Source organism: Aulonocara sp. 'chitande type north' Nkhata Bay, linkage group LG7 (assembly GCF_057382095.1).
Source record: "Aulonocara sp. 'chitande type north' Nkhata Bay isolate Kocher_YH1m ecotype deep benthic linkage group LG7, A_spYH_male_GT1.1, whole genome shotgun sequence".
In the NCBI taxonomy this organism is placed as follows: Eukaryota; Metazoa; Chordata; class Actinopteri; order Cichliformes; family Cichlidae; genus Aulonocara; species Aulonocara sp. 'chitande type north' Nkhata Bay.
Genome location: NC_141350.1, coordinates 53909015 through 53934656, shown reverse-complemented (window position 1 = coordinate 53934656; position 25642 = coordinate 53909015). Strand labels below are relative to the sequence as shown.

The 25642-nt window shown below is 39.8% G+C and overlaps 1 protein-coding gene across 2 annotated transcripts; it reads left to right on the top strand.

Moving 5' to 3' along the window:
* Positions 1-19550: 19550 nt before the first annotated feature.
* Positions 19551-23134, top strand: LOC147326241 (uncharacterized). 2 transcript variants are annotated; one of them, XM_086301351.1, is made up of 5 exons: positions 19551-19765; positions 20100-20191; positions 20570-20764; positions 20853-20929; positions 21186-23134. In XM_086301351.1, exons 1-5 carry the CDS (start codon positions 19615-19617, stop codon positions 21823-21825), a joined length of 1155 nt encoding a protein of 384 aa, XP_086157477.1. In that variant the 5' UTR covers positions 19551-19614; the 3' UTR covers positions 21826-23134. The 2 variants fall into 2 exon arrangements, with proteins under 2 accessions (XP_086157477.1, XP_086157478.1); XM_086301352.1 differs by lacking the exon at positions 20100-20191 and having other exon boundaries at positions 19600-19765.
* Positions 23135-25642: the final 2508 nt, after the last annotated feature.

Here is a 25642-nt window from a genome sequence, read left to right as displayed (position 1 = left end):
GACACAACTATCTTCACCTTCTCGGTTCAGTGCAAAAAATAAAAAAAATCGAATCTCAAAGTGTGTGAGAGCTGAGTGCTCTACCCCGTTGGACCTTATAATGTGATTTCTCACATTATAAAAGCTTATAATGTGTCCTCATATTCACTGAGGTCAGTTTAACAAAATAGAGTTTTTCATTTGCTCTGTTTGCTTTCATTAATAGCTTCAGTACTCCACATAATGAGGCCACCTTGAATAGTTTTCAATGCACAGACAATGACTTTGGGTCAGTCTCTTCATTTCAAATGCTTTCTTTTGGTACGAAAGGCTATTTATAGCTTTTCTCTACGTTAAAATACAGGCCACCTAGAACCATAGGAATTAAGGAATTTTTTGTCAGTGTGCTGAGAGCTGTCATACTGTGGATACAGTCACAAATTTAAATGCATTTGTTTGGACATTTCTCTTTTTATTTTCCTTTTTAAATTTAAATGGAAATCATTGTGAACGTACTGTAGCAGTGGTGCCCAAAATTAATTAAAGGCAACACCAAGAAGTTGTTTTATCTCATAGTCATACTATATTTGTAATGGACTGTTTCTGATTTTTTAAACCGATTCCGCCATCAATGGTATGCACACCTTGCTAAATCTTTAAATTATGCTTTAGATAATCATTTCTCCCAAGCTATCAACTTCTCCCATCTCTAGATCCACTCATTAATGAAGAGTTTTATTAATTGAAAAACAAAAAAACCTCTTGACATGACCCTTTTAGACATCTTGAAAAGCAGTTTTACAGCTTAGTTATTTTAAAAAATGCAATTAAAACTGTTATACTTCTTAGAAAAAGTAAGAAATATAATATAACAGTTTTAATTAATTTTAAGAAGTGAAAAAGAGGATCATTTGCAAAGGCCAATAGTACGTGGGCACAATTATTTTTTATTTTTTTCCAAGAAATGCGTTACAGAGTGCTGCAGTTCTGATCTGAGCTAAATTTGTGCCGTGCTGCTTCCAACACATTTTTGTTTCTGTGCTATTGTTTTCTATTATCCTCCCCTCAGCGCGCGCATGCGACAGTGATGGCTGACAGTGACGGATTGACATGGACAGATTAAACACTGGCTGTCAGACACTTGCTTTGCTCTGCAGTGGAGCATTTATCCAGAGCTCAGTCTTTCTGCCTCACAGTCAACTCCACAGGTTAGAAAGCATCAAACCTCTAATCGACTTCAGTTAGTGCAGGGACATATTCAAACCATGTTTCATCATTAGAAGGCAGACAGAGATCTGAAAATTAGCTTAATAAAATTAGTTGGGTGCAGTTCAGAATGAGGTCATTCTCAGGCCCCGTGTCACCGACTGACAGTCAGTCGACCAGATGTTCAAAGAGAATCGCACATTTATTTTACCTCCAGAACTTTTCTCCTATGAAAAAGTGCTGGGAGAATGCTCCACATGAATAAAAATAAAAGGAAATAGAACTGTATGCGGTGGGCACACATGTAGTTTACAGCGAGGAAGCTTTTACAATTTAAAGGATAACAAGCTGTGCAGTTATCAAAAAATAATGGACCATACTACAGCGTGCAGGTAAGGATTAACATTTGAGGAGTGGTAGAAAAATCAGTTAAATGATCGTGTTTCTTTGTCTCCAGGAAAGGAAAGTAGCCTGAAAAGTATACATTATGAGTTTAGATTCTCTCTGCAATGGCACATTATGAATATGAATATGTTTAAAATATACATTCCTACCAGCAAATCAAAGAGAAACTTTGCTGTTGATTTGAAGCACCATTAAAATAGAGAAGATTAATATTATTTTCTAACATCTGTGAAAACGTTGGGGAAAACAGAATTGATTAGCTCAGATTGACATAAAGACTAATAGCAAAAACAGCAGCATATGGTTAAAATGAAAACAAATGAATATTCTCAGTAGTCAGTTGATAATGGCACACTATCTCTCTGGACTTAAATAGTCAGATTCTAGAAATGTGTGAAATAATTTTGATACCGACACATATCAAATTGCACAATATGGATATACTGTTGCGTTGTTATGTATTCCAGGCAATGAAAATGTCCATGTGAAGTATCACACAGCACTTGTGGAGCAGGGAAATTATTTTACTGCTATTGTTAAATAATTGTCATCATTACCATTGCATTAATAATATAATCTGGAGTTTATATTGCGTTTAGAGGTTTAAACAGTGTGTCTTTCAGAAAGGCTAAAAGTAACAGGACAGGAAACAGGCTTGGAGAGTTTTGCAGAAGTGAAAGTTATTTTGAGCAGCAGGCTAAGACGAGGCTTTAACAATGTAACAGATAGCTTTAAGAAGGCCTTAAGATGTTATGCATACAGTTATTATGTTGACCTTGTATTTCAGGTGCAGTTATGACTATTTTATACACAATGCATATCTGTGCTTATTAAAGAGTTGGAGCTCGGTCAATTAATTGGGGGTTGGAAGCTTTGTTCGGCGCGATGTCCGGACAATCTATTGTGCAAGTGACTTGGAGCCATAGAAGGAATTGCAGTACATGCTTACAAAACACTTATATATCAGGTCATTTCATATTAAGGTTTTAGTAGAAGTTCTTGGTTAAAACATTTATTTAGTAGAAGACATACATATAGTCTCAGTGAGCCTCTGGTCTGGTGAAAGGTCAGAAGTGCAACAGGTGAATTGAGAAAGAGCATTTGAGGACGAGACACAGACAGTTAGTAGGTGAAGAGGTGACACAAAGAGCATGTGAGGTCAACATACACACACACATGAGTTAGATTTATTTAGAGGAGAGATTAGTCATGTCTCGGTAAGAAAGAGGAACAATTCACTTTAAGACAAGAACGGAAAGTACCAGCCATGAAAATAGAAGGGTTAAAAGTCATTGTGGTGTTGATCTGATCTATGTATAAAATGTATCTGTGACGCATGAAGGGGCGTCAGTAAATCAAACCCTGATGCTATAAAATATCTGTTCATGCTTTGATTAAGTTGAAGACTACTTGCTGTCGGCATACAGAGTTGTCTTCCCACACGTGTGTGTTCATTAAAATCATTGTTTGACCAAGACCTTCTGGACCAAGGGTGGTTTGTACTCTCCTTCCTCAATTTTGAACCTTAACACACTCTGCTCATCAGCCAATGCAAAATCTCCCATGGAGTAAATGACTTTCCTAATATATAGCTTCAAGGCAGACTAGAGGAAATTCTGTGGCTAATTCAAGATGCCTGCCAAGCAGCAAAACAATATGGTGAGACATTTGGTTAAGCACGAGGATAATGTTGAGCCTTGAAAGTGGCCAACTATTACTAGACACAGTAGCTTCTAGACAGCTTAAACAACCCTAAGCAGTAAGCATTCCCAGCCAGAAGGGAAAGCTGCGATACAGTACCAGTCAAACAAGACTTTTGATTGTTTTAGGCAGCTAAGTGGCTGTGAATGTCATTTTGCTGCTCAATGTACTGTCCCAGAGTGTTTTGCTACCTGCAAATGTCATCGTATTCAGGCTGCTGTTTGCTTTTACACAGGTGTCTGTATGACTGCAAGAGTGACATACAGGCATACAGGTATTTAATAATATGACCACTAGTATGATTTGTAGAGCAAACTGTTAAAATGCTACTAAAGAGTCAAATTGATTGGCTGTTTTACCATAAAAGTAAACATACTCCTTTTAATTTACATATTAAAAAGATGATGAGACGAGACCAAAGTGGAGATGTTTGCCATAATGCACAGCACCACATTTGGCAAAAACCTGAACACACAATATCGACTGTCAGGCACAGTGGTGGACGGGTGACGATGTGGGCTTGTTTTGCAGCCACAGGACCTGGGAAAATCAGAACCTCAGATGAAATCGGGTCATGTGACAAGATAAACCTGGCAGCGAATCCACAATAGAAAGGCTGAAAAGATAAAAATCAAGGTGCTGCAATGGCATAAAGTCCAAAGCTAAAATGGTGTAGTGGTGGGACCTTAAGAGAGCTGTGCATAAATGAATCCACACAAAATGTAATGAACTGAAGAAGAGTAACATTTCTAAAGTTTTGTTTAAATATGTTTACAGACTGACAGGGAGCTCAGGATTTTTTATTATTATTTCCAAGATTGCAGATTTTATTATCTATGACATGCTGTGACTTACAGATGCATATGTTCCATCTTCTTGACGTGTGTGTGTGTGTGTGTGTGTGTGTGTGTGTGTGTGTGTGTGTGTGTGTATCCAATCCAGGGTATCTGTCAGAAAATGTACCAATCCCAGCTGCTCAGCAGGGGGGTGATTTTGGCAGCGCGCAAAAATCATAAAATAAAAAACAAAAATAAAGCTAAACTGCTTGTTCACTGCTGGCAGGGATGCACTGGTTAAATCTTGCAATTAGATTTATTCTCAGTCCTGCTGGTCATAACACAAAATACAATTTTTAGGCAATTCATTCATTTGTATGTTATCTGATTATGTTAGTTAGAAATTAAATAACTTAATCCCATAACCCTTTCAGTGTCACTAAAGAAAGTTTCTTAGTGACACCACCAAATGTAGTGATTGATAGGCCCAATATATCATTCAGGGCAGGTTAAAGGAAACTTTAGATGCTTTCATGACAACAAATCAATATGCTGGGACACTCGGAACAAGATAATGTAATTCACTACAGATGTTGACAGTTTTGCAGAAAAATAACATCATAATTAGTATTTTTATCAGAAATGTGCAGCCTTGCAGTGGTATGATGTTGACTAGAGGGAATAGCTTTAAAGATAGGGCTCACAAAAAGACCAGATAGCTGAACACATAGTTCCATCAAAGGAGGAGACAGAAAATGTAGTTTCCATTATTTTCAGTGTTTTCAACCATGTAATTCTACACCCACATGCATGCAGACTCTCACATTCTTCCACATTCATCTAGCTTTCTTTTTTTTTAACTCATGCCATTGCGCTTAGCTCTTAAATTTCATGAAATGCATTCATACATTCAACTCGCAGAAATAATTATGAGAAATGTGTGAAAGTGCTGCTTATTTATTCAACTTTTAAATAAAAAAAAGTCAAGGGAGGTGGAAAAAACGTTAATCACAAAATGGCACCGAAGCCATCTCATATAGCAAACATACAGAGCTGCTATTTGTCTAGTTGCTGATGTTCTTCCCTCACATTTTTTTTCTCACATCAATTTAAAACCATGTGTCTTCAAAGGTTTAACAAGTCACAGTATAAGAAAAAGTACGTCTATGTTTGATAAGAGCCAACCCTCATTTGTTTGGACTTTGCTAGAGAGGTGGGGAAAAGGTGCGAACATTTACTGAAACATTGCAAAAATAAATGTAACTAGAGTATATAAGAAAAAAGATTATAGTTATAACCAGCCTTGAAAATGTTGTTAAAATTCCCCTTTATTCTATATTCTTAAACACAGTCAGAAATCTTATAAAAACGTTCTTGTAATTTCCTCATGTAGTCTTTAGAAAGAGTTCTCCAGTTTTCTTGAAGGATAGTCAAAGCTCTTGTTTGAATTCTCTGTCTGCTTCAATAATATTGAGGTCTGGGCTCTGGGGAGGCCAATCCACGACTGATTATGTACCATTGTGTGCTTTTCTATCCCAGTACATTTTTAATGTATTGTTTGGGATCATTAACATGCTGAAATGTGAAGCCTCTGCCAATCAGAAATCATTATGACTTCCCAGATGGCACTGCCTACTGACAATGATTTGATCAAAAAATGTCATCTTTGGATCAAAACTGTTGGCACTGATTTTGATTCAGTTTCTTGTGTAATGTGGCAAACCTTAGCCTTTTCTCATTGTTTCCCTTTCTTAAGACTGGCTGCTTGACAGCCACCCTTCCACTGAAAGCATTTCTGATGAGGCTTCAGTGAACAGTCAATGGATCAACTGAAGCTTTAGATGCATCTTCTCAGGTCCTGTGCCAGGTCTTTTTTGGATTTCTTTCCTATTTCCAAAATACATGATGTTCCTATACTGTTCACCTGCTGTAGATGGTTTGTTAGACCTGCCACTTCTTCTTTTGTTCACTTGAAAGTTTAAGGATACACAGCACGCCAAGTTTTTAGCTCTTTGAGAATTACCCTGTTAGTGTATAAATACTAGTTTTTGCCTGTCAAACTGTCTTATCTTTGGCATTTTTTATAGATTCGACTAAAGAAATGGGAACAAATGATGTGTTCTTGTAACAGGCTGCTAGCAGCAAAGTACCTGAAGATAAAATTGGTTCTTTGCTAAGTTGTCTCTTATGTGTATGCATGCCTTTTTACGCTTTAAAAAGGTCAGATACAAGGATGAGGCTTGTACCTGATAAACTTTGAAAAACCTTCAGAAAGCCCAGAGAACTATTGCTCAAAACAGCTTTAAAATATACAAGAACGTCTAACTGCATGAAAGCAAAATATAAAGAAAAGTAAATCAGAGTAGTTAGAGAATTTTGCTTAATCCTGTATAAATTAAAAAGAGTTCACAGAAGTCTCTCTTTGTTGGTTTACCAAGGCTTTTTAAAAAAATAAAACATATAAAGTAACAAAATGAGTTCCCTAACGATTAGTTTAAAAGTAAAAACTGTATGAATGTTCAGCCGCCTACAAATGTGCCGTTACACCAACAGTACCTACCTGCAGCTTTTAAGATGCCATACTGTAAAATACATTATCATCATCCTACTCAAAATAGCAATGAGAAAGGGCATACTTGTTAGAGCGCATCAACTTACACAGCCAATGCTTGTTTGTCATTTACCTTGTGGACAGTGCATTTTCATAGGTTCTTTAACACCATTAGAGGAAGACTGTGGGAAATGTAATGTAGACATGGTTGAATGGCGATATTACAACACTTGTATATTTTGGATTCTGAGTACCACACTAATGTGACAGTGGGAATACTGATTAGCTCAATCCAGGGTTTTAAGCTTGACATTGATGTTATGCTAATGCAGCGCCACTCTCCTGTGCCCAATCACATGGAGCAGTTTCTACCATTAGCCGCCAGTTTCATGTGATCTGTCGATAATGGAGAGCCATTTTATTCAGAGGAAGTGATGGAGGATACCAGGTATAATCATAGCTGTGAAAATTACACCTATTCATCTTTGTCTCTTACGTTTGTCTCTCATAACTGCTCCACATAAAGATGCAGGATTCCCCTGCAGGACATAACATGATGTTTAACCAAAAACGATATATGACCTCTGTATTCTGTACCCAGAACACAAAACAAGATGGATTATGAAACAAGCTCAGGCCTATGAAACATAAATCATCAGCTTGTGTGTTTAATTTTTAAAGTGAAAATGCAGGATTAACCCTGCCTTCACAGTTTTGGTGGTGGTATGTCAATATCATAGAGACAAACAACTCTAATCAGCATGACAGAAGCCTCCCCGAGGTAGCCTGAGTGAGCATCACTGTGATTTTTATTTTAAAAATCAATTTATCATGCACGCATGAGGCATCAGCTAAACAAACCCAGCGTTTTAATAAAAGTGGTGGCCTGCTGGCTGGGACATGTTGCTACTTGCATGTCCTTATGGACGACTGCATGTGTGTCTCTGTGAAAGTGTCTTGATCTGGTAGTAAATCTGATTTCAACAACGAAGGGTGCTCTGCTATGAAAACAAGACAAGGTTTGAATTTACTTATTACGCATGGGTTTTTATTCAACCAATCGTCTTTCTTATAATGAATGACAATGCAAGTATTTAGTGTTGTGAGGATATAATTTTATGTTTGATGCTGTAGCTTTTTCTCGTTTTCAGCAAAGTAATTCTACAACATAATAACTACAAAAAGGAAAAATAAATGAAGCAGCTTTATGATTTTTTTTCCGTTAAATTGTTGTCAGGATAAATAAATGTTGGCTAAGTAGATCAGTAAATAAAAATGCTAATTGGGGTTATCTTTGGAGTGCTTTCTGCTTTGTGCAAAAACAGCAAGTCAGTGGGATTTTAACTAACCTCCAGAGGAGAGAACCTTCAAAGTTCTCTCCTCTGGCCATTTCCATTGCACTAATATGCTGAACCAAGCAACTGATCTAAATGTCTTAATTACTGTGCAACCTGAGATAATGCTTGCATTAGCCTCCTTGAGCAGGGATGCACAAATGCAAACGCACCCACTTATTACGCCTGAATGTTAAAGCAAGGTTAAAACATACCTTAGCGTAAACACCTTTTGTGTATACATGGTGACTGATTATTTCCTGCTTATGTTAGAGACTGATTCATGTGCCGTTAACAGCTGTGAGTATGACTTGTAACGGGCTAGTGAAAAAAGAGCCATTTAGGAAATAGCCTCTCACATCTTATATCCCTCAGGATGCACTGCTTTCCTTGATAAATGTTGGCAATTATGTATAGATGGACTTACGTTTTAATTATAGTTGGAGATTATTTGCAACTAGGGCAAGGTATCTTGAGAAGCAACCACCGTTTCTTACATAACATAAGAAATGTTATGTTACCTGACTTTATTTTGACATTTTGGGTGACACTAGCTGAATAAAAGTGAGCACAGTCCAAAACTTTGAGGAGGAGATGGTCTAAAAAACTGTGCGTGGGATTGTTATGGTTTATTTCTTGTACTAAGAGAAAGATCTTTAGGACACCCTTAAAGCTGATGCTCAGACACATTAATTGCTAGATGAGAAGGCAACATGATTTTTTTTCCAGAAACCGGTAAGGATCTGTTACATTCAGCACGAGCTTTAGTATTGCGAAACAAGTTCTTTTCCATCACCCCTGCAATTTAATTAAACTCAGTATAAAGCGCCTATCTCAATTCAAACTGAAGGCAGATTATCATCTGCTCATTTTCAATTGAGGGGTTTTAATCAGAATGTGTACTGTTGCAGTATTTAGGAAACTAGAAATTCGGTAATTAAATGTTGACTTTTCATGTAAACTCTGTGGAAGCGTACAAGGGACTATAAAAAATGATAATATAATGCAAATTAAACTCTACAATAGCTTTATAATTTTCCACATGTGTGTTGCTATTATTTTTTTGGAGGAGGGGAGTAAAAAGCAAATGTGCTAGAATAATTTACAATTTTATTTTCTCATTCTCCATTGGGCACCCTATCACACTGACTTGATTAAAAAGTAATCCAGTATTTGGTGGCCAGTATTTAAATGTTAAAGGTAATCCGGTTGTTCAGTCTGACGTCACTAGCCGTGTCTGGACCTAAACTCCGCTGCAGGTCCATATATCAAACGATAACTATGGCATTACTGAGAGTTGAAAAACTGTCTAAAGTCTTTAATCTTTAATAAAATGATCAGCCTTCTGCTCTACCAGGTGTAACAATTGAGTTTAACATCCAGGCATCCATGAAAACGGAATTTATGACATTTAACGGAGTTAGAAGTTAGCAGGGAGTTAGCTCGCTAGCTCCTATCTAAATACAATATAGCATGTCCTGACTGCGGGGTTTTGGAAACAAATTAAAACGTACAGCTCTGTTATCACTTCCAGCATAAATGAAGACAGAAAACTAAACAGCAGTGACGTTTGTAGGGTTACTGAAGTTTGGCTAGCTGGTATATAATGATGTGCTACGTGACCGCTAGCGACACAGCTATGTTAGCATAATATAAACAAGCTAACTTTTTTCCACTCGATAAAAGTTAACGTGAGTGTTCTCGGTGGTCAGGAACAAATGTAATCGCATGGCGAGATGCTGTAAAAGAACCAAACTTCAGCCAGGAGAACAACTGAGATAATCCATCCACAATACGAGGTTAGTTGTTCATATACTGCTGCATGGGCTGGGCTGTAGTTACAGCCTAAGGTTTTAAAAACTGAGCTTAAATAAATGATTAGTGGTAATAAAAGCCGAGGGAGGTCAACAGTGATCACTGACTGTTTTAGGAGCTTTTTGAGATCAAATAGAAGAAAATACATAACATTAAACATGTTAACAACACAAAAGCCACATTAAACGCAGACTACTTTAGGCCTAGAAGTAGGATTCGTCGCGTCATCACTGAACAACCGGATAATTGACTACTATCAATGAAACATGGCAGCTGACCTGGGACCATGGTTCTCTCCATTTACACTAAACTGACTAAACATGCACTTTAAATTAGTTAAACATTTTCAATAAAGGTTATTTGTGTCTGTGTGTGTAACTGCGTCAGATTGGCTGGATCTGACCACCTCTGCATGTCCCTCACCCCCACCTACACCCCCCTGCTGAGAAAAACAAAGCCCCAGACAAAGACAATAAAAACCTGGCCTGAAGGAGCCCTTTCTCAACTGCAGGACTGCTTCTCAACAACTGTATGGGATTTATTCTCCAGCCACAACCTCCAGGAGTACACGGACACTGTACTCTCGTACATCAGGAACTGTGTTGACAATGTCACCGTCAACAAAAGGGTCAGGGTGTTTCCAAATCAAAAACCCTGGATGAATAGCGAAGTGCAATCCCTCCTAAAAAGCCGCAACACTGCCTTCAAGTCAGGGGACAGGGCTGCGTATAGGGCGGCCAGGGCAGACCTGAGTAGAGGCATCAGGAAAGCTAAGGCTGCCTATAGGAGAAGGATTGAAGATCACTTTGCTGACAACGACCCCAGAAAAATGTGGCAGGGGATCAATCACATTACCAACTACAGAAGCAATAACCAGGCAACATCTAGGACTGATGCCTCACTGGCTGAGGATCTAAACCGTTTCTTCGCCCGCTTTGAGACGACCAAGCCCTCAGCTGCCACACCACTTCCACCCGCCCCCAGCACTGGCACACTAACACTTAGGGAGCACCAAGTGAGGTGTGTTCTAAGGTCAGTGAATCCCAGGAAGGCGGAAGATCCCGATGGAATACATGGAAAGGTTCTCAGAGCATGTGCTGACGAACTGACCGGAGTCTTCACTAAAATCTTCAACCTTTCCTTGTCATCAAACACCGTCCCGCCCTGCCTCAAAACCTCCACCATCATCCCCATCGCCAAGAAGACAGCTGTGGCCAGCCCAAATGACTACAGGCCTGTTGCACTTACGCCTGTAGTGATGAAGTGCTTTGAGAGACTGGTCTGTCAGCACATCAGGGCCGGTCTGCCTCCCACTCTGGACCCCCACCAATTTGCCTACAGGACAAATCGTTCCACCGAGGACGCTATCACCATAGCGCTCCACACTGCGCTGAGTCACCTGGAGCACCGAGGAAGCTATGTGAGAATGCTCTTTCTGGACTTCAGCTCAGCATTCAATCATATCATCCCGGAGATCCTGGTCCAGAAACTGTCTCACCTGGGACTCTCCACCCCCATCTGCCTCTGGATCAAGGACTTCCTGACAAATAGACCACAGTCTGTCAGACTCGGCCCCCACCGGTCCAGCACCATCACACTCAGCACCGGGTCTCCACAAGGATGTGTTTTGAGTCCCCTCCTGTTTACGCTCTACACATCCGACTGCTCCCCTACCCATCTCTCAAACACCATCATAAAGTTCGCGGATGACACCACAGTGGTTGGACTCATCTCAAGGGGGGATGAGTCGGACTACAGAGATGAGGTCAACAGACTGACTGAGTGGTGTTCAGTTAACAACCTCCAACTGAACACCACGAAAACTAAAGAACTTATCTTGGACTTCAGGAAGGGCAGAGCAGACCCAGCCCCACTTTACATTCACGGGAGCTGTGTGGAGAGGGTACACTCCATGAGGTTTCTGGGCGTGCAGATATCTGATGACCTCTCCTGGACTGCAAATACTACAGCGGTGGTTAAAAAGGCCCAGCAGCGTCTCCACTTTCTGAGAGTGCTCAGGAGGAACAACCTGGAGGAGAGGCTGCTGGTGACATTTTACAGAGCCACCATAGAGAGCATCCTAACGTACGGCATAACAACATGGTATGCAGGGTGCTCAGCTGCAGACAGGAAAGTACTGCAGAGGGTCATCAACACAGCCCAGAAGCTCACTGGCTGCTCTCTGCCCAGCCTGGAGGTCACTGCAAACTCTCGGTACCTCAGCAGAGCTGGCAATATCATCAAGGACCACTCTCACCCCAGCAACCAACTGTTTGAACTATTACCGTCAGGCCGACGGTACAGGTCACATAAAACCAGGACAAACAGATTCAGGGATAGCTTCTTTCCCAGAGCTATCACCGTAGTAAATAAGCACAAAAACAATTGAACCTATCCCATACCGTCACTGTCATTATATTATGCTGCTATTCATACTGTCATTATATTAATGCTGCTATCCTGTATATATTGTACATACTATTGTTTGAGTACTTGCGATTGTTTTTTTTTGTACTTTTTATATTTTACATTTATATTTATTATTGAAACTTGCACCAAGGGAGTGGCACTCCAATTTCGTTGTACTCTGTACAATGACAATAAAGGCTATTCTATTCTATTCTATTCTATTGACATCATATTTATGTCTTTTGCACTGCAGAAACAAGGTCCACTGATCCCCAGGGGTTCTCAGTTTATGCAGCAGACAACAGAAATGGACCACACTCTTGCCTTTGTGTGTGTGTGTTTTGTTTTCTGGGTTTTTTTTTGTTTTTTTTTTTGCTGTAGACTTAGTTCTCTTTTTAAAAGGCATTTTTGTTTCTAGGTATTCTTTGTGGGCAGGTTAAAGTGGGGCACAAACTGTATGCAAAAGATGGATGTAGCCACCACTGCATTATTCACTGAGTGCCAGCAGGAAGCCTAAGCTGATCTGATTGAGGGGTGGACCTGATGCTGCTGGTCACTAGTTTAGCCTCGCTCATTCAATAATATGAATCCATTTTTTCAACTACAGGAGTCCCCCTCTTTCTGAACATTAGAAAAATGTAACTTTAAGCCATTTTTGTGATCTTCAGGAACTGTTGTCTTCTACCCCCAACACATCAGCTCAGTCCTTAGATGTCTAGTAATGTACTCCTGCCAGCTCCAGTACATGGACAACAAAGTGAAAATGTTAGTGAAGAGCATGCAGGTAGCTCACTGCAGATAGCTATGTTCAAAATTCAGGAAAGGAACCATAATTATTGCAGGTCACACAGTGTTTGCACCCTTATATTTTGCTGTTGTTTTAAGTGAGTGTACTGACTGTATAGGCTTCGTATCTTGTACCTTCGTGGACCCCCTTTGTTTTAAGAGCTGCCTCAATTCCTCATGGCATAGATTCAACAAGGTGTTAGAACCAGAGATTTTTGTCCATGTCACATGACAGCATTATGTAGTTGCTGCAGTCAGCGGTGCATTCATGATGCAAATCTCCTGCTCCACCACATCTGAAGGGTGCTCTATTGGAATGAAATCTGGTGAGTGTGTTTGCAAAAAGTAAGCACATTGTCATTTTCAGGCAAAACAGTTGGAGATGGTTTAATCTTTGTGACATGGCATGTTATCCTGCTGGAAGCAGCCATCAAAAGATAGTAAACTGGTTATAAAGTGAAGAACATGCTGAAGAACAAGCAAGAGCATTCAGGTAGGCTTTCTGCAGCTCTTGTGCCGTTGTAGCCTATCGCGGTTTGGTGTGTTGTGCATTCAGAGACACTCTTCTGCATCCCTTTGTTGTAACAAGTGGTTATTTCAGGTATTGTTGCCTCCTTATCAGCTTGAAGCATTGTGGGCTCTCTCAGATCTTTTCCATCAATAAGGAACTTTTACCCAGAAAACTGCTCTACTGGATATTTCAGGATTTTCCCACACAATTCTCTGTAAACTCTAGAGATTGTTGTGTGGGAAAATCCCCGTAGATCAGCAGTTTCTTAAAAACTCAGACCAACCTGTTGGGCACCAACAACTATACCACAATAAGTGTCACTTAAATCACTTTTCTTCCCCATTCTGATATGTTAAACTTCAGCAGGTACGTCTACATGCCTTGATGCATTTAGTTGGTGCCGTGTCAATAACCAATTAGATACTTGTATTAACAAGTATGATCAGGTGTACCCAATAATGGATAGTGGTACAGTTAAACACTACCTGTATATTATAGTTTATATTTAAATTATAGAGTGTGCTTTAGGAAAAAGTTTTACTGATCCAATCCCGTTCTCCACACTTGTGTGTCAAAGACTTTGGGGCACATTCCCTCTAAGTGAGCGAAGATTTGAAGGTGTCAACATGTCTAAAGGTTAAGTGCATGGGCTCTGATGTAGATGCATACAATTATACATGCTGTGATTCTAAATATCTGCAGAATTTCTGAAGGGACTTAGCTAGAATTCATGTTTAAACTAGTGATGGAATGTATTAATTGTTCTAGTCTCCACAAAATGTACACCACACCAAGCACTGATGGTAGAGAGTTTTTCTGTTACTAACAGCAGCATCTGGTTGCTCACCCCACATTGTTCGTGTAATTTTCATTCAAATCACATGGGCTTCACTTATGTTCATGGCTTCTCTTGCTTTTGCTAGTTTGATAAAAAGAAATAAATACATTTGAAAAAGCTTTGAAAATTTTAATGCTACAAACAGAGAGTGATCAACAAATAAAAAGCTTTTTCGCTCTAATTGCAAAGCTTTGTTTCTAGGTTTGTCGTATTCCTCCTTTTCATGCCGTTTTGAGACTTTATGAACTCATACATTCAAGCACTACAGCTGGGCACACATATGACTTCAATTAAGGCAGTGAGAACCTTAGTGATTAGGCCTCAGGGTGGAGGTTGGGGAGGGAACACTGCCATTAGCTGCTTATTTAACACTGTCTCATTCAGAGTAGAGGTTCAGATCAGAGAAAGTTACATTTTATGTAGTCAATCAGGGGTCTTCTTATTAGCATCAGTTAATTTTTTTACATTCAGTGCTGGCAACAAGGAGCCTTGTCACACTATAGATTCTAATACAACACCTGTGAAATGACAAAAAGCTGAAAAATTCGCTTTTTATTCTTCAAGATTTGGAGTTAAACATGACCACTCGTTGTTTTGTTTTGTTTTGTAATGCCTAAGGGATTCAGTATCCTTTTTCAACATGTTTATGCTGAGGTAGTGGTAAAGATCTATCACACAATACAGAAGTTTGCTTGTTTAATGGCAAAATAGTTAGTATATACTGATTCCATCTTTTGAATATCTTCTGGGTCTGTTATGTAAGGTTGATTTGATGTTCAAAGACAACTTTGAAGGAAGTGGTAAAAGGTAAAGAAAGTCTAACTACTGATCTCTTAAATTGCTATCCAGTGAAGAAAAAACATTTATAAGAACTTTAGGGTTGAAACACCTCAGCGTCTGACAGTTATTGCCTATGTTTACAGTTACAGTGACAGTTATTTCCTATTTCCTCTTTTAGATTAAACACATAAACCCTCATTACTTCACATCTACATTCTCTACTAATGATACAGGGAAGTCCCACTGATATCTATTTCAGTACACTTGGAAGCCAAAAACATGTTTTACTCCCTTTCTCACTGCAACCCACTGACAGTGAAAATATCAGGAAACAGCACCTTCGGTGAAACGCCAGGCCATTTATTATTCTGCTCTCTGGCTGTGACGGGTCTTTTAATTCCACGAGACCTTTCACTCTGCTTGCAATCAGGCCTCCTTGGTGGGCAGTGTTGGCCTTCTTTGTGGGGTTGCTCTGCAGGTGGAGTCAGATTGTTGTCAGCATCAATAGTCCCACACAAAGCCCACCCATACATGGCCTCTGAGGTCAGAGAGACACACCCTGGATGAGACGAAATGGAAGGCTCAGCTAGACAGCTGACTCAAGGTCAAGCCTCCGTGGAGCTTTAATATTCTTTTTGAAGTCTTTCTACGACTGGCTGTCTAGAAAAATAACTTAATTTCAGGACTGCTTTTTTTTATTATTATTATTACTTCACTGCATCTTCTGGTTGTAGCTAAAAATTAGATTAAGGCACTTCCTCTGTTACACAGATGTTGCACCCGTGGCACATTCCTTATTTTTAAGTAGTCAAGTCTCAGTTGAGTATTGTATTTCAAGCCGAACAAATCTGTTTACAATCCAAAACAACCCAAACCCTCTTAAAGAGCTGACATAGCATACTTAACATTGATTGATCAACTTGATACACAGAGTTTTAACATGCTTTCTGTATAAACATGATATTAAAGTGAATTTAATTTCCTTTTAGTCTTCTTTGTGCTTGTTAGAGCTTAAAGCTGTAGGTTTCCTTTACTGCATTTTTATTTGAGACATCTGACAGTTAATAAAACTGCACAACTAGCCCAACCAGTTCTCACTCAGATACTTCCAAGGGGTTTGCCATTAAGCAAAGGTATAACTAAGCCAGATCTTCCCAAAGTGTGGCAGGGGGGGCGCGGTATGAAAAGGAAAAAAACAAAACGCTTGTACACTGCTAGCACTGGGCGCCCACACAAACGCAAAGCAGGAGATGAAGCATAGCTGAATATGTTTCCAAACCAAACTCATTCTAAGCCAAAGACTAGAAAATATGGTGAAGCATATCTTCCCTTTGGTTTCACCTGCACAAGTGCCAAGGTAGGTCTCCCCTGCAGAATTGGTTTTCCCTTTGTCGGGAGCAGCGCTGGGCTGTTCAAATCATGGACAAACAGTATCCCACATTGTTGATTTTTAGTTCGCAAACACTTGTTGTAATGACTAACTACTGACATTTTGGAGATGTTAGCTCTTTATACAGTAAAGTTACAGCGGGATACAAATTATATCAGGCTGATCCTGCCACGATTTGTTCCCCCTGTCAAATCACAGACAAACAGTATCCCACAGTTGTTTATGTTTTTAAACCCATTTTGCACAGAGAGGCATTTTTTGAAAAATGTATTGACAGCAATGTTGAATATTATTACACAGGAAACAAAAACAACTACACGTAAAATAATTACACCGTGACGCCTCTGTCTGTGTAAATGGAGGGACAGTAACTGCGTGTAAAACCTGCAGATAGTCAGATTAACAGTATTTTGTCTCTATCTGCCATTCCACAATTCATCTCATGTAAACAATAACCTGGCGCACAGCGTGACGTGAAAAAAGGCACATACCTTTGACGTTGTGTGACAAACTCTGTATTCCTCGTCCACACGTAAACGCAAAAAATGAGTTTTAAAAAATCTCAGTTTTTGGTGATTCAAAACGCTGTTTATGTGTGGACGAAACAGCTGCGTTTTCAAAAGTACCCGTGCAGGTGTGGACGTAGCATAAAAGAGTTAGTAGTTTATTTTCTTACTACCTGCAGATTACTTGTATTTGCTTAATTGTTTACTAAATGTTTGAGGTGAGAAATAAACCGCAATGGAGCAGAATATGGGTGTGTGTGGTTGGAGGATGTGCAAGTGTGTGTGTGTGTATGTGTGTGTGTGTGTGTGTGTGTGTGTGGGGGGGGGGGGGGGGGGGGGGTGTTTCCTACGTGTGTGTGTGTGTATACACATTTTTACAAATTAAATAGTAAAAAAAAAATAAAAATAATAATAATAATAATAAAATATATAAAATATACAGAGTTGAATATGTGCAAAACAAGTGGCATTTATATACAGTGTGGAGTGCATAATGTTGAAGTTCCAGTAGTGAAGCTGAGGTGTCTATGACGTGTTCAGCAGTCTGATGGCCTGATGGAAAAAGCTGTCTCTCAGTCTGCTGGTACGGGACCGGATGCTGCAGAACCTCCTTCCTGATGGAAGGAGGTTCTGCATTTTTCATGTAAAACAAAGGGGGCCCCAGCAAAAAAAAGTTTGGGAACCACTGAACTAAGCATTGGTGATTCTATAGCCTGTTGTGCCTCCCTTACTACTTTCACCATTGTGTTAGCATTTAGTTAGCTTGTTTGGAAACAGCTTTCATTAGTCAACTTGAAAAAAAACAAACCCATAGTGTTCTGTTAGCTGATTTCCCTGAAATCCCTTCCCTATTCATGTGCTATAAAACAATAGCTAAAACATTACTCCAGAAACTTCAGAGACCATCTTTACTTTGGTAACAATACCTAGTTAGACCTAGCTGACTTCTTTTAGCCTGCTAGCGACTAACAAATCAACTGGTGGTGTCTTGATTCGGACTCCCAGCTATGGCTAGCCGACCTGGACACACTAGTTATTCAAGTGTATCTCTTCAATACTTAAGGCACTATTTTCAGCATTTAACTATTAAGTGTTATATTTAATCATCTTTTCTTTGTTCTACTATCACTCCCACAACGATAACTCCTCTTCGTTTTCATTCAGTGGCTTTAATTGTTGTCATAAGGTTCAGGGGAACTCGGTTCTCTCTAAACATCTCTACAAAAAGACCACTCGTATAGTTTAAAGTTTTTGAGCCCTATTTGACTCTTGTCTGTTTCCCCAATCAGTTGCTTCCCTTGCAACTGGCAACTGGCTTCAACTACGCATCTGAACTTATTCAGACAGTTTGTGACCAAATCAAAAACCGGTATTTCCAGTAATAGAAACTGATCCATTACCCAAAAGTTTTCCAAGCCTCCTGGTGCATTTCTTAAGAGGCTACCTAGTGCAACAATCATGGAACTGGATGCAGGAATTTTTTTTTCTTTATATCAGCTGCTTCAGTTTATGACTAAGGATTTTTCAGAACAAGTTTGATAACTTCACTGCGTTCAGACTCATTATTAGATTAGTCTTTACTTTTTCACCTAATTAGGAGGAAAAAAGGTCATTGTACTGGAGCTTTAAAAGTTTCACTCTGCATAAGGATAAGGACACCTACAGTATTGTATTGTCCCAAGCAACATATGTTATGTTTGTTTTTTGGTGTTGCAGCTGTCACTGGCTAATTTTCCCCTGGTGGTCTGTAAGGTGAAAAAATGTTTCTTAAGCTTCCGATTAAGTGTTTAAAATGGTTAGAAGAAAAGATATGTAAAGTAACATTGTTGATTTTGCAGCTGTTGTATATTTATATATTCACAAGAAACGAGAAGAAGTTATAGGAAAAGAGGGAAAACTTTATTATCGTTAATAAAAATCTCGCTTATTCAAGACAGATTTAATTTGCATCCTTGTCATGAAATACCGGTCATTCAATGAATATTTCCACAAGACTAAGCCTTCTTTTAACTTCCATCAGCATAACAGGCAGTCATTATTATTGATGGCTTGACAGGCACTAAATATCAGCAAAAGGTAAACTGGCAGTTATCTGAAGTGCAGTATTTACTACAATGATGTGTTTGTGAGATGAATGATAATTAGAGGCAGCACTGGAAGCCCCACAGAAAGCAGTGGACGGAAGAATGGAAAGTTTAAAAGAGATGCGCACAGAAGGAGAGGACACTTACCCCTTAACTCGAAACTATGTGGTCTGTAATTGAAAGGATAGTGAGCAAATCAGCTCTCAATCCCAGTATCTTCTGTCAAAAGAAGCCACATTACAAAGGCTCCCACAGTTCACTCATGCTCACTTCTTCAGTGCCTTTATAACGAGGCTGTCCTACTCTAATACACATTGGAGCTGTGAAAACAAAGCTCTTATAATTAGATATCGCCAACCCTCATACGATTAAGGTGTGAATGCACCCACATAAGCGCGCCATCACAGAAGTTCTTACCCCCTCCAAGGTAGAAAAAAAAAGTTGCTTTTCTAAATCTTTTTTTAAACCCTCCAATGGACTACTTGCACTAACACTTCCGCGTTCTATGTAGTCCTGCCCCAGTGCTTCCGGTGCGGTTAAACCATGGCGACGTTCTACACTCGCTGCCTACAAGAGCTCCCAAAATTGAACATCACCGATGTTCATCGGATTTGCAGAGTGACGACTACCCCCGCCAGCAAATTAGATAAAGGATTTAAGTTATATGCTGCATCATATATACACAACTACGAAGGTAAGAAAACGTAAATTAACCGACAAAGAAACGCTAGCTAACGTCAAATGCAAACACTACGTTACTCCGCTATGTCCTTCATTTGATGTCAGTTCTCTACATTACATGTTTTCTTAAACGGTGTTTTATGTCGTCCTAAACTATAGTTGAGGTTTTCTTAACTAATGTCACTTTTGTAGTTAGACACTGTTATAATGGCGTTAGGTAGTTGGCTAACTATGGAGGTAGTTAACTACCTAATGCTACTCTTGCTAAGTGTAAAATATATATGTTTAAGACATGCTGAAATGAGTAATACAGAAATAATGCTAATGGTACTTGTATCTTTATTCAGTGTCCAATAAAGACAGGTTGTCAGGGGAGGTCGGTGTGAGAGCCCTGTGCTACAGGTCAATGAGGAAGAGTGAGGCACCACACAGACTAAGTGTAGGCAGGAAGCTGTGTAAAGTTGTTAATCCCCGTTCAGTGGGGTTCAGTTCATTTAAGCATTAGTTAAGTTCATTCCTAAAGGCCCATCAACTTGAATGTTTTCCTTGTCTCCCTGCTTTATCACTCCTAATTTGACTAGTCAGATAGTTAAATCAACGTGTGTTTGGGTGATCAGAAACATTTGACAACAAGTTAATACTGCAAATATACACAATCTAAGTTATTACAGTTATCAAGCATGGTTAAGTTGTTTTAATAGGGAGAGAAGGAAACACTAAGCATTCAGGAGGGTGCGTAACCATAACACTGAACTATGTTCCTGTTCGGCTCTTCCATGAAGATGTTACATTTTTAATTTTCGTTCTTTCTTCTTAGATTAAGCTTCTGGATTCATCGCCGGTGATACTGACACATAGCCAGTGCTCCTGTGTGGCAGGCGCTGTTATGTGCAATCACACAGTGGCACTGCTCTTCCAAACAGCACACTACTCACAACTCAGAGTGCCGGTTGTCCCCCCTGTGCATAGCTGCACGGAATCTGAACAGCAATGGCACAAGCCACGGACAGTGGTAATTTAAATGAGGTTAAAGTTTTTGAATTAGTCCATGTTTACATATGAACAGCAACACCATCCATAGTAAATGTGTCTTCTGTTAGGGTGTGAAGCCAGGACCCATCAACTCCATGATCTTCACTAAGCCGGTACCAAATAGGATGGCCCAGACTGGAGTACGGTAATTAGATTTGTAAAATTTGGTTTCACGTGTTACAAATGTATGTTGCTATTTTTTTCATACATACATGTGTCAGAATAGGTATTAATTTACATACAACATTACACTTTCTGAAGACGGCTAACTCAGTCATGTACATATACATCCCAGTCTCTAACTTATGCACCACTGTTTTACACCTTTTAGTTTTTAGTTTAGTTGTTGTTCAGTATAACAACCTTCTTCCTTACATTATTGTCATTGATGTTTTCTTTAGGAGTGGCTTCTACAGAGGCATGGTGGGTCCGTTACCAGATCCCTGCTTGTTCAGAATAACGGAGGCATATGCAAAATTTAATATTGAGGACAGGCCACTTGTGACCACAATGAACATGAGACCTGACAAGCCCCTTGTGGAAAGTGCCTTTGGGCTGGTGCAGGAGGGCAGTGTTCTGTCATATCAGCAGCCGGTTTTGACAACCCGGTACATCACACTACACCGCGATGCACCACCAACACCGCACTTGCCTCTGGAGGGGTATGACATCTTGCCATCAGATTGTGTGTTTGTGTGCTCAGAAGAAGAGCTTCTGCATCTGAAAAGCTTGTCTGTAACTCTGGAAATGGCTCACAAAATAGAGGAAGCTACACGTGAGCAAAGCTCTTCGTCTGAGTGGCATCAGCTCCGCAGGCCCAGAGTGACTGCCTGTAGGTTTCGGGAGGTGTGTCACGTCAGAGGCCAGAGCTCGGCCGAGTCACTAGCAGAGCGTATATTGAAGGGAACAAGGCAGACAGCAGACATGAGGAGAGGAACTGAGATGGAGCCTGCAATAGCAGCAGAGTATAGTAGGCTAATGAATGTTAACTACTCACCCTGTGGTCTGGTCATTCACCCCATTGCTTGCTGCATCTCCTGATGGTGTTGTTTTTGACCCCAATGAATACCCCCAGTTTGGCTTCGTCGAATTCAAATGTCCCAATGTACAAAACTTTATTGACTGCAAATATGTGCAGATGGAATGTGGTACCCCTAAACTAAAAAAGAGCCACGCATATTACTGGCAAGTGCAAGGACAACTGCTCATCAGTGGGATGCAGTGGTGTGACTTTGTTGTGTGGGCACAAGAGGACTACCTAGTGCAAAGAATATACATGGATACAGATGTGCACAATGCAATCAGAGAAAAGGCAGACTATTTCTTTTTTTACATATATATGCCAAGATACCTTTGTTTGAAAAAATGAACAGTGAAAACATAGCAAAAAGAAAAACAGATCCTTCAGGCTGGCTGGAACAAAATAACTGATGTTTTATTTTCAATATATTTCATGAATTCTTTTGTTGTTACATGTTACCTTTATGTGACATCAATAAACTGTTATTTAAGCAATGGCATCAATTTAATTTTTAAAAACACACATTAAAACGTTGAATTTGTGCAGAACTTATTTACATGGTAAGTATTTAAAACTCCATGCCTAGCATACTGATATACATTTAGACAATAACACAACTGAACTGTAGAAAATGACAAATGGTATTTTTGATGTTCCAAAAGCTCAATGTCACTTATGATTTTAAAACGATTTAGTGATTTACTTTATAATTTTGATAAACAGTTTTGTTGAATCTGAATAGTAATATAGTAATATAATTAAACAGTATTATTAACATTAAACATTTGCAATGAATTTGAATTATCAATAACTGAAACTCAACTATCAGCACTCAAGTACCAGTTCTGTAATCAAGTATTGTCAGCTGAGAAGGAAGAAATGCAACTGTAGTGGCCTCAGCTGCAGGTCATTTTCCATAAGTTACTGGCACTGGTGTCTTGGGAAAAATCCATCTTGTCTCACTTAACCCATTTTTTAACTAATGCTGTGTTCTGGTAATTTGACAGCATACATGCCACTGCAAACAGTTGGTTGATATTATAAACATGTGACATGGTAATGATGCTATCAAAAAGTTTGTTCTGTTTGATCCTCCTAATGACTCGCTCCACATGTACCCTGAGTCTGGCTATGGCCTGCGTCTCCTTAACCTGGTATGCTGGCATCTGCTTCTGCTTAGATAGAAAAGGTGGGCAGTACACTTTGCATTTACAACAATCAGTGATTAGGAAGCCCTTATCTACCATCACTGCCATGTCTTCAGTCAACTTCTCAGCAATGCCTGATTGTTTGAATAGTTCCTTGTCACTAACCGAACCAGCATACAGATTAGAGAGGAAAAGTAAATATCTATTTTGTTTTCATTAAGACTGGAAAAACTTTCGAAATTTAACTGATGGTGACCTTGGTATATTTTAAACAGTTAGCTTGAATAGAACTTAGGTGTACCTGGTATAGAATCGGATGTCAGTGTCGGAGCCAGCAAAACGCTGTAACCCAAATTCTCGCTGGACACGTAACTCCTGTATTTCCTTCCTCAGAGTCTCCACGTCTTTGGACAGGTCTTCTGCAGCTGATGCAGATATGTCCAATGCAGACGGCTCAGGGACTGAGCAGTAGTCATGATCTCTTGTAAGACTTTGCTCTTCTTGATCGTCAGGAGGAACTAGTTCAGGGCGTCGCTCCGTTCTCTCCCAAACACTACGCCGCGGTGGTTCAACTTTATAGCCATTCCACTCAAAAAGTGTTGGTACAGCACCTTTAATAAGCCTCCTTCGACCATCGAGGGTTGTTGGCTCTATGAGTTGATCACTGGCAAAGTGTCTGCAGCAGACCCTGGTGTGAGAGGTGATCGTGAAATGATCCCGGCGTATGTTTACCGGCCATTGTCTTCTCAAGTCGGAATGGGTCGGAAAGGCATGAAAACTTAGTATGCCATTAAATTTGGCTGAAGCTGAACAAAGTGGGACACAGCAATGCTCGGAGTATTTCTTCTCCTGTTTTTGAAAATGTTCTGTTTTAAATACTTTCCTTTTTATACTCATTCTGAAGCGACATTAGCATAGCTACCGATAGATAAGCAAACGTACCGGAAACGCACAAGCGGTACTATTTGGAAACGGAAATACGTCACATGCCCTAGTGCAAGTAGTCTATTTAATTTGTGTCACAGAGACCCTTCATCCTAAAAGGACTACTGAAACTGCAAGTACTGAACGCTCAGTACACTTTAGTCTCGCTTGTAAAAGGAATGCTGTGCTTTAAACTGCAAGGGTGCAGTTCTTGAAGTGAATAGCCTGATCTGATTGCAGATACCTGTATAGATGCTGTATACCAAATTCCTTTATTTTGCATTATCTTAAGGTAGTAATCTGGACCCAGCACTGTAGTTCACAATGACTGAGTTTAAAAGAAAAGAGCCTTTGAGTAACTTAGGCTATGTTCACACTGCAGGTCTTAATGCTCAATTCCGATTTTTTGATCAAATCCGATTTTTTTGTCTGCTCGTTCACGCTACAAATAAAATGCGACAGCAAACGCGCTCTAGTGTGAACGCTCAAAGCGGCCCGCATGCGCAAAAGAAGACTTCACACACAACGCGCTCTGTTTAGACCCAGAGCAAACAGTATTGTTTGATAGATGGCCCTTAATATAAAGAGTTCGGACTTTACATTTCCCAATTTTTGCTTTAAGTTATTTTGTTATTTACATAATAATGTAAATAACCTAATAATGATCCTTATTGCTGTTTTAGAGAGGAGCGGTGCTTCAAAGGATAGTTGCAGATTTCTGTCAGAATCTGCAGATTATACAGTACAAATAAAATGTTCACGTTTCTCCAACATTGTCCTCCCAACAGTTTCACTGATATCTACACGGGATGGCCAGAGAAGCGTTCGCGATGTCTTCTCTGGCGCTTCTCTGGCACTGATAATTGGCGTCTGTCTTGTGTCAGTGACGTAAAAGACGGATTTAATGCGATCTGACCGTTCAAACAGCAGTCGCTTTCTAAAACATCGGATATGTATCGGATTCAGTACCACATACGAAAGTGACCCAGATCGGATTTGAAAATATCGGATTTGTGCCGTTCACACTGTCATACCATGATCGGATATGGGTCGCATAGGGTCAAAAAAATCGGATTTGATGCGCTTTCGCCTGCAGTGTGAACGTAGCCTTAGGGCTCTTTTTTTTCTTCTTCTTGACTCTTGTGTAATTGTATTTGGCATGTATTTGGTAATTGAAAAAGAAGAAGAAATATGATATTGATTTAAGCATAATGGTAATACATGAACTCTAAATACTTACAGGACATATACTATATAATACTATATAATACTTAGGGACCCAGATGATTACCTAACACAACAATTCAGGTTCTGGGAGAAGAAAAAACTTAGATAAACCCAAAATAGGTTTAAGACTTTGATTTCTTTTAGTTTACAGTAGATAGTACAATATTATCTAGTGTACATGGGGCGATCGTGGCTCAAGAGTTAGGAGTTCGCCTTGTAATCGGAAGGTTGCCGGTTCAAGCCCCGGCTCGGACAGTCTCGGTCGTTGTGTCCTTGGGCAAGACACTTCACCTGTTGCCTACTGGTGGTGGTCAGAGGGCCCGGTGGCGCCAGTGTCCGGCAGCCTCGCCTCTGTCAGTGCGCCCCAGGGTGGCTGTGGTTACAATGTAGCTTGCCATCACCAGTGTGCGAATGTGTGTGTGAATGGGTGGATGACTGGATATGTAAAGCGCTTTGGGGTCCTTAGGGACTAGTAAAGCGCTATATAAATACAGGCCATTTACCATTTACTATGTCTAAGGAGCCAGAGCTTCTTGTA

What these genes read in the sequence shown, in the direction of transcription:
- LOC147326241 (XM_086301351.1), top strand. Translation starts at nt 19,615, where the DNA reads ATGGCGACGTTCTACACTCGCTGCCTACAAGAGCTCCCAAAATTGAAC. An exon ending in AGGCACCACACAGACTAAGT is followed by an intron (nt 20,192 to 20,569) that starts GTAGGCAGGAAG and finishes CTTTCTTCTTAG; the next exon opens with ATTAAGCTTCTGGATTCATC. An exon ending in GGCACAAGCCACGGACAGTG is followed by an intron (nt 20,765 to 20,852) that starts GTAATTTAAATG and finishes GTCTTCTGTTAG; the next exon opens with GGTGTGAAGCCAGGACCCAT.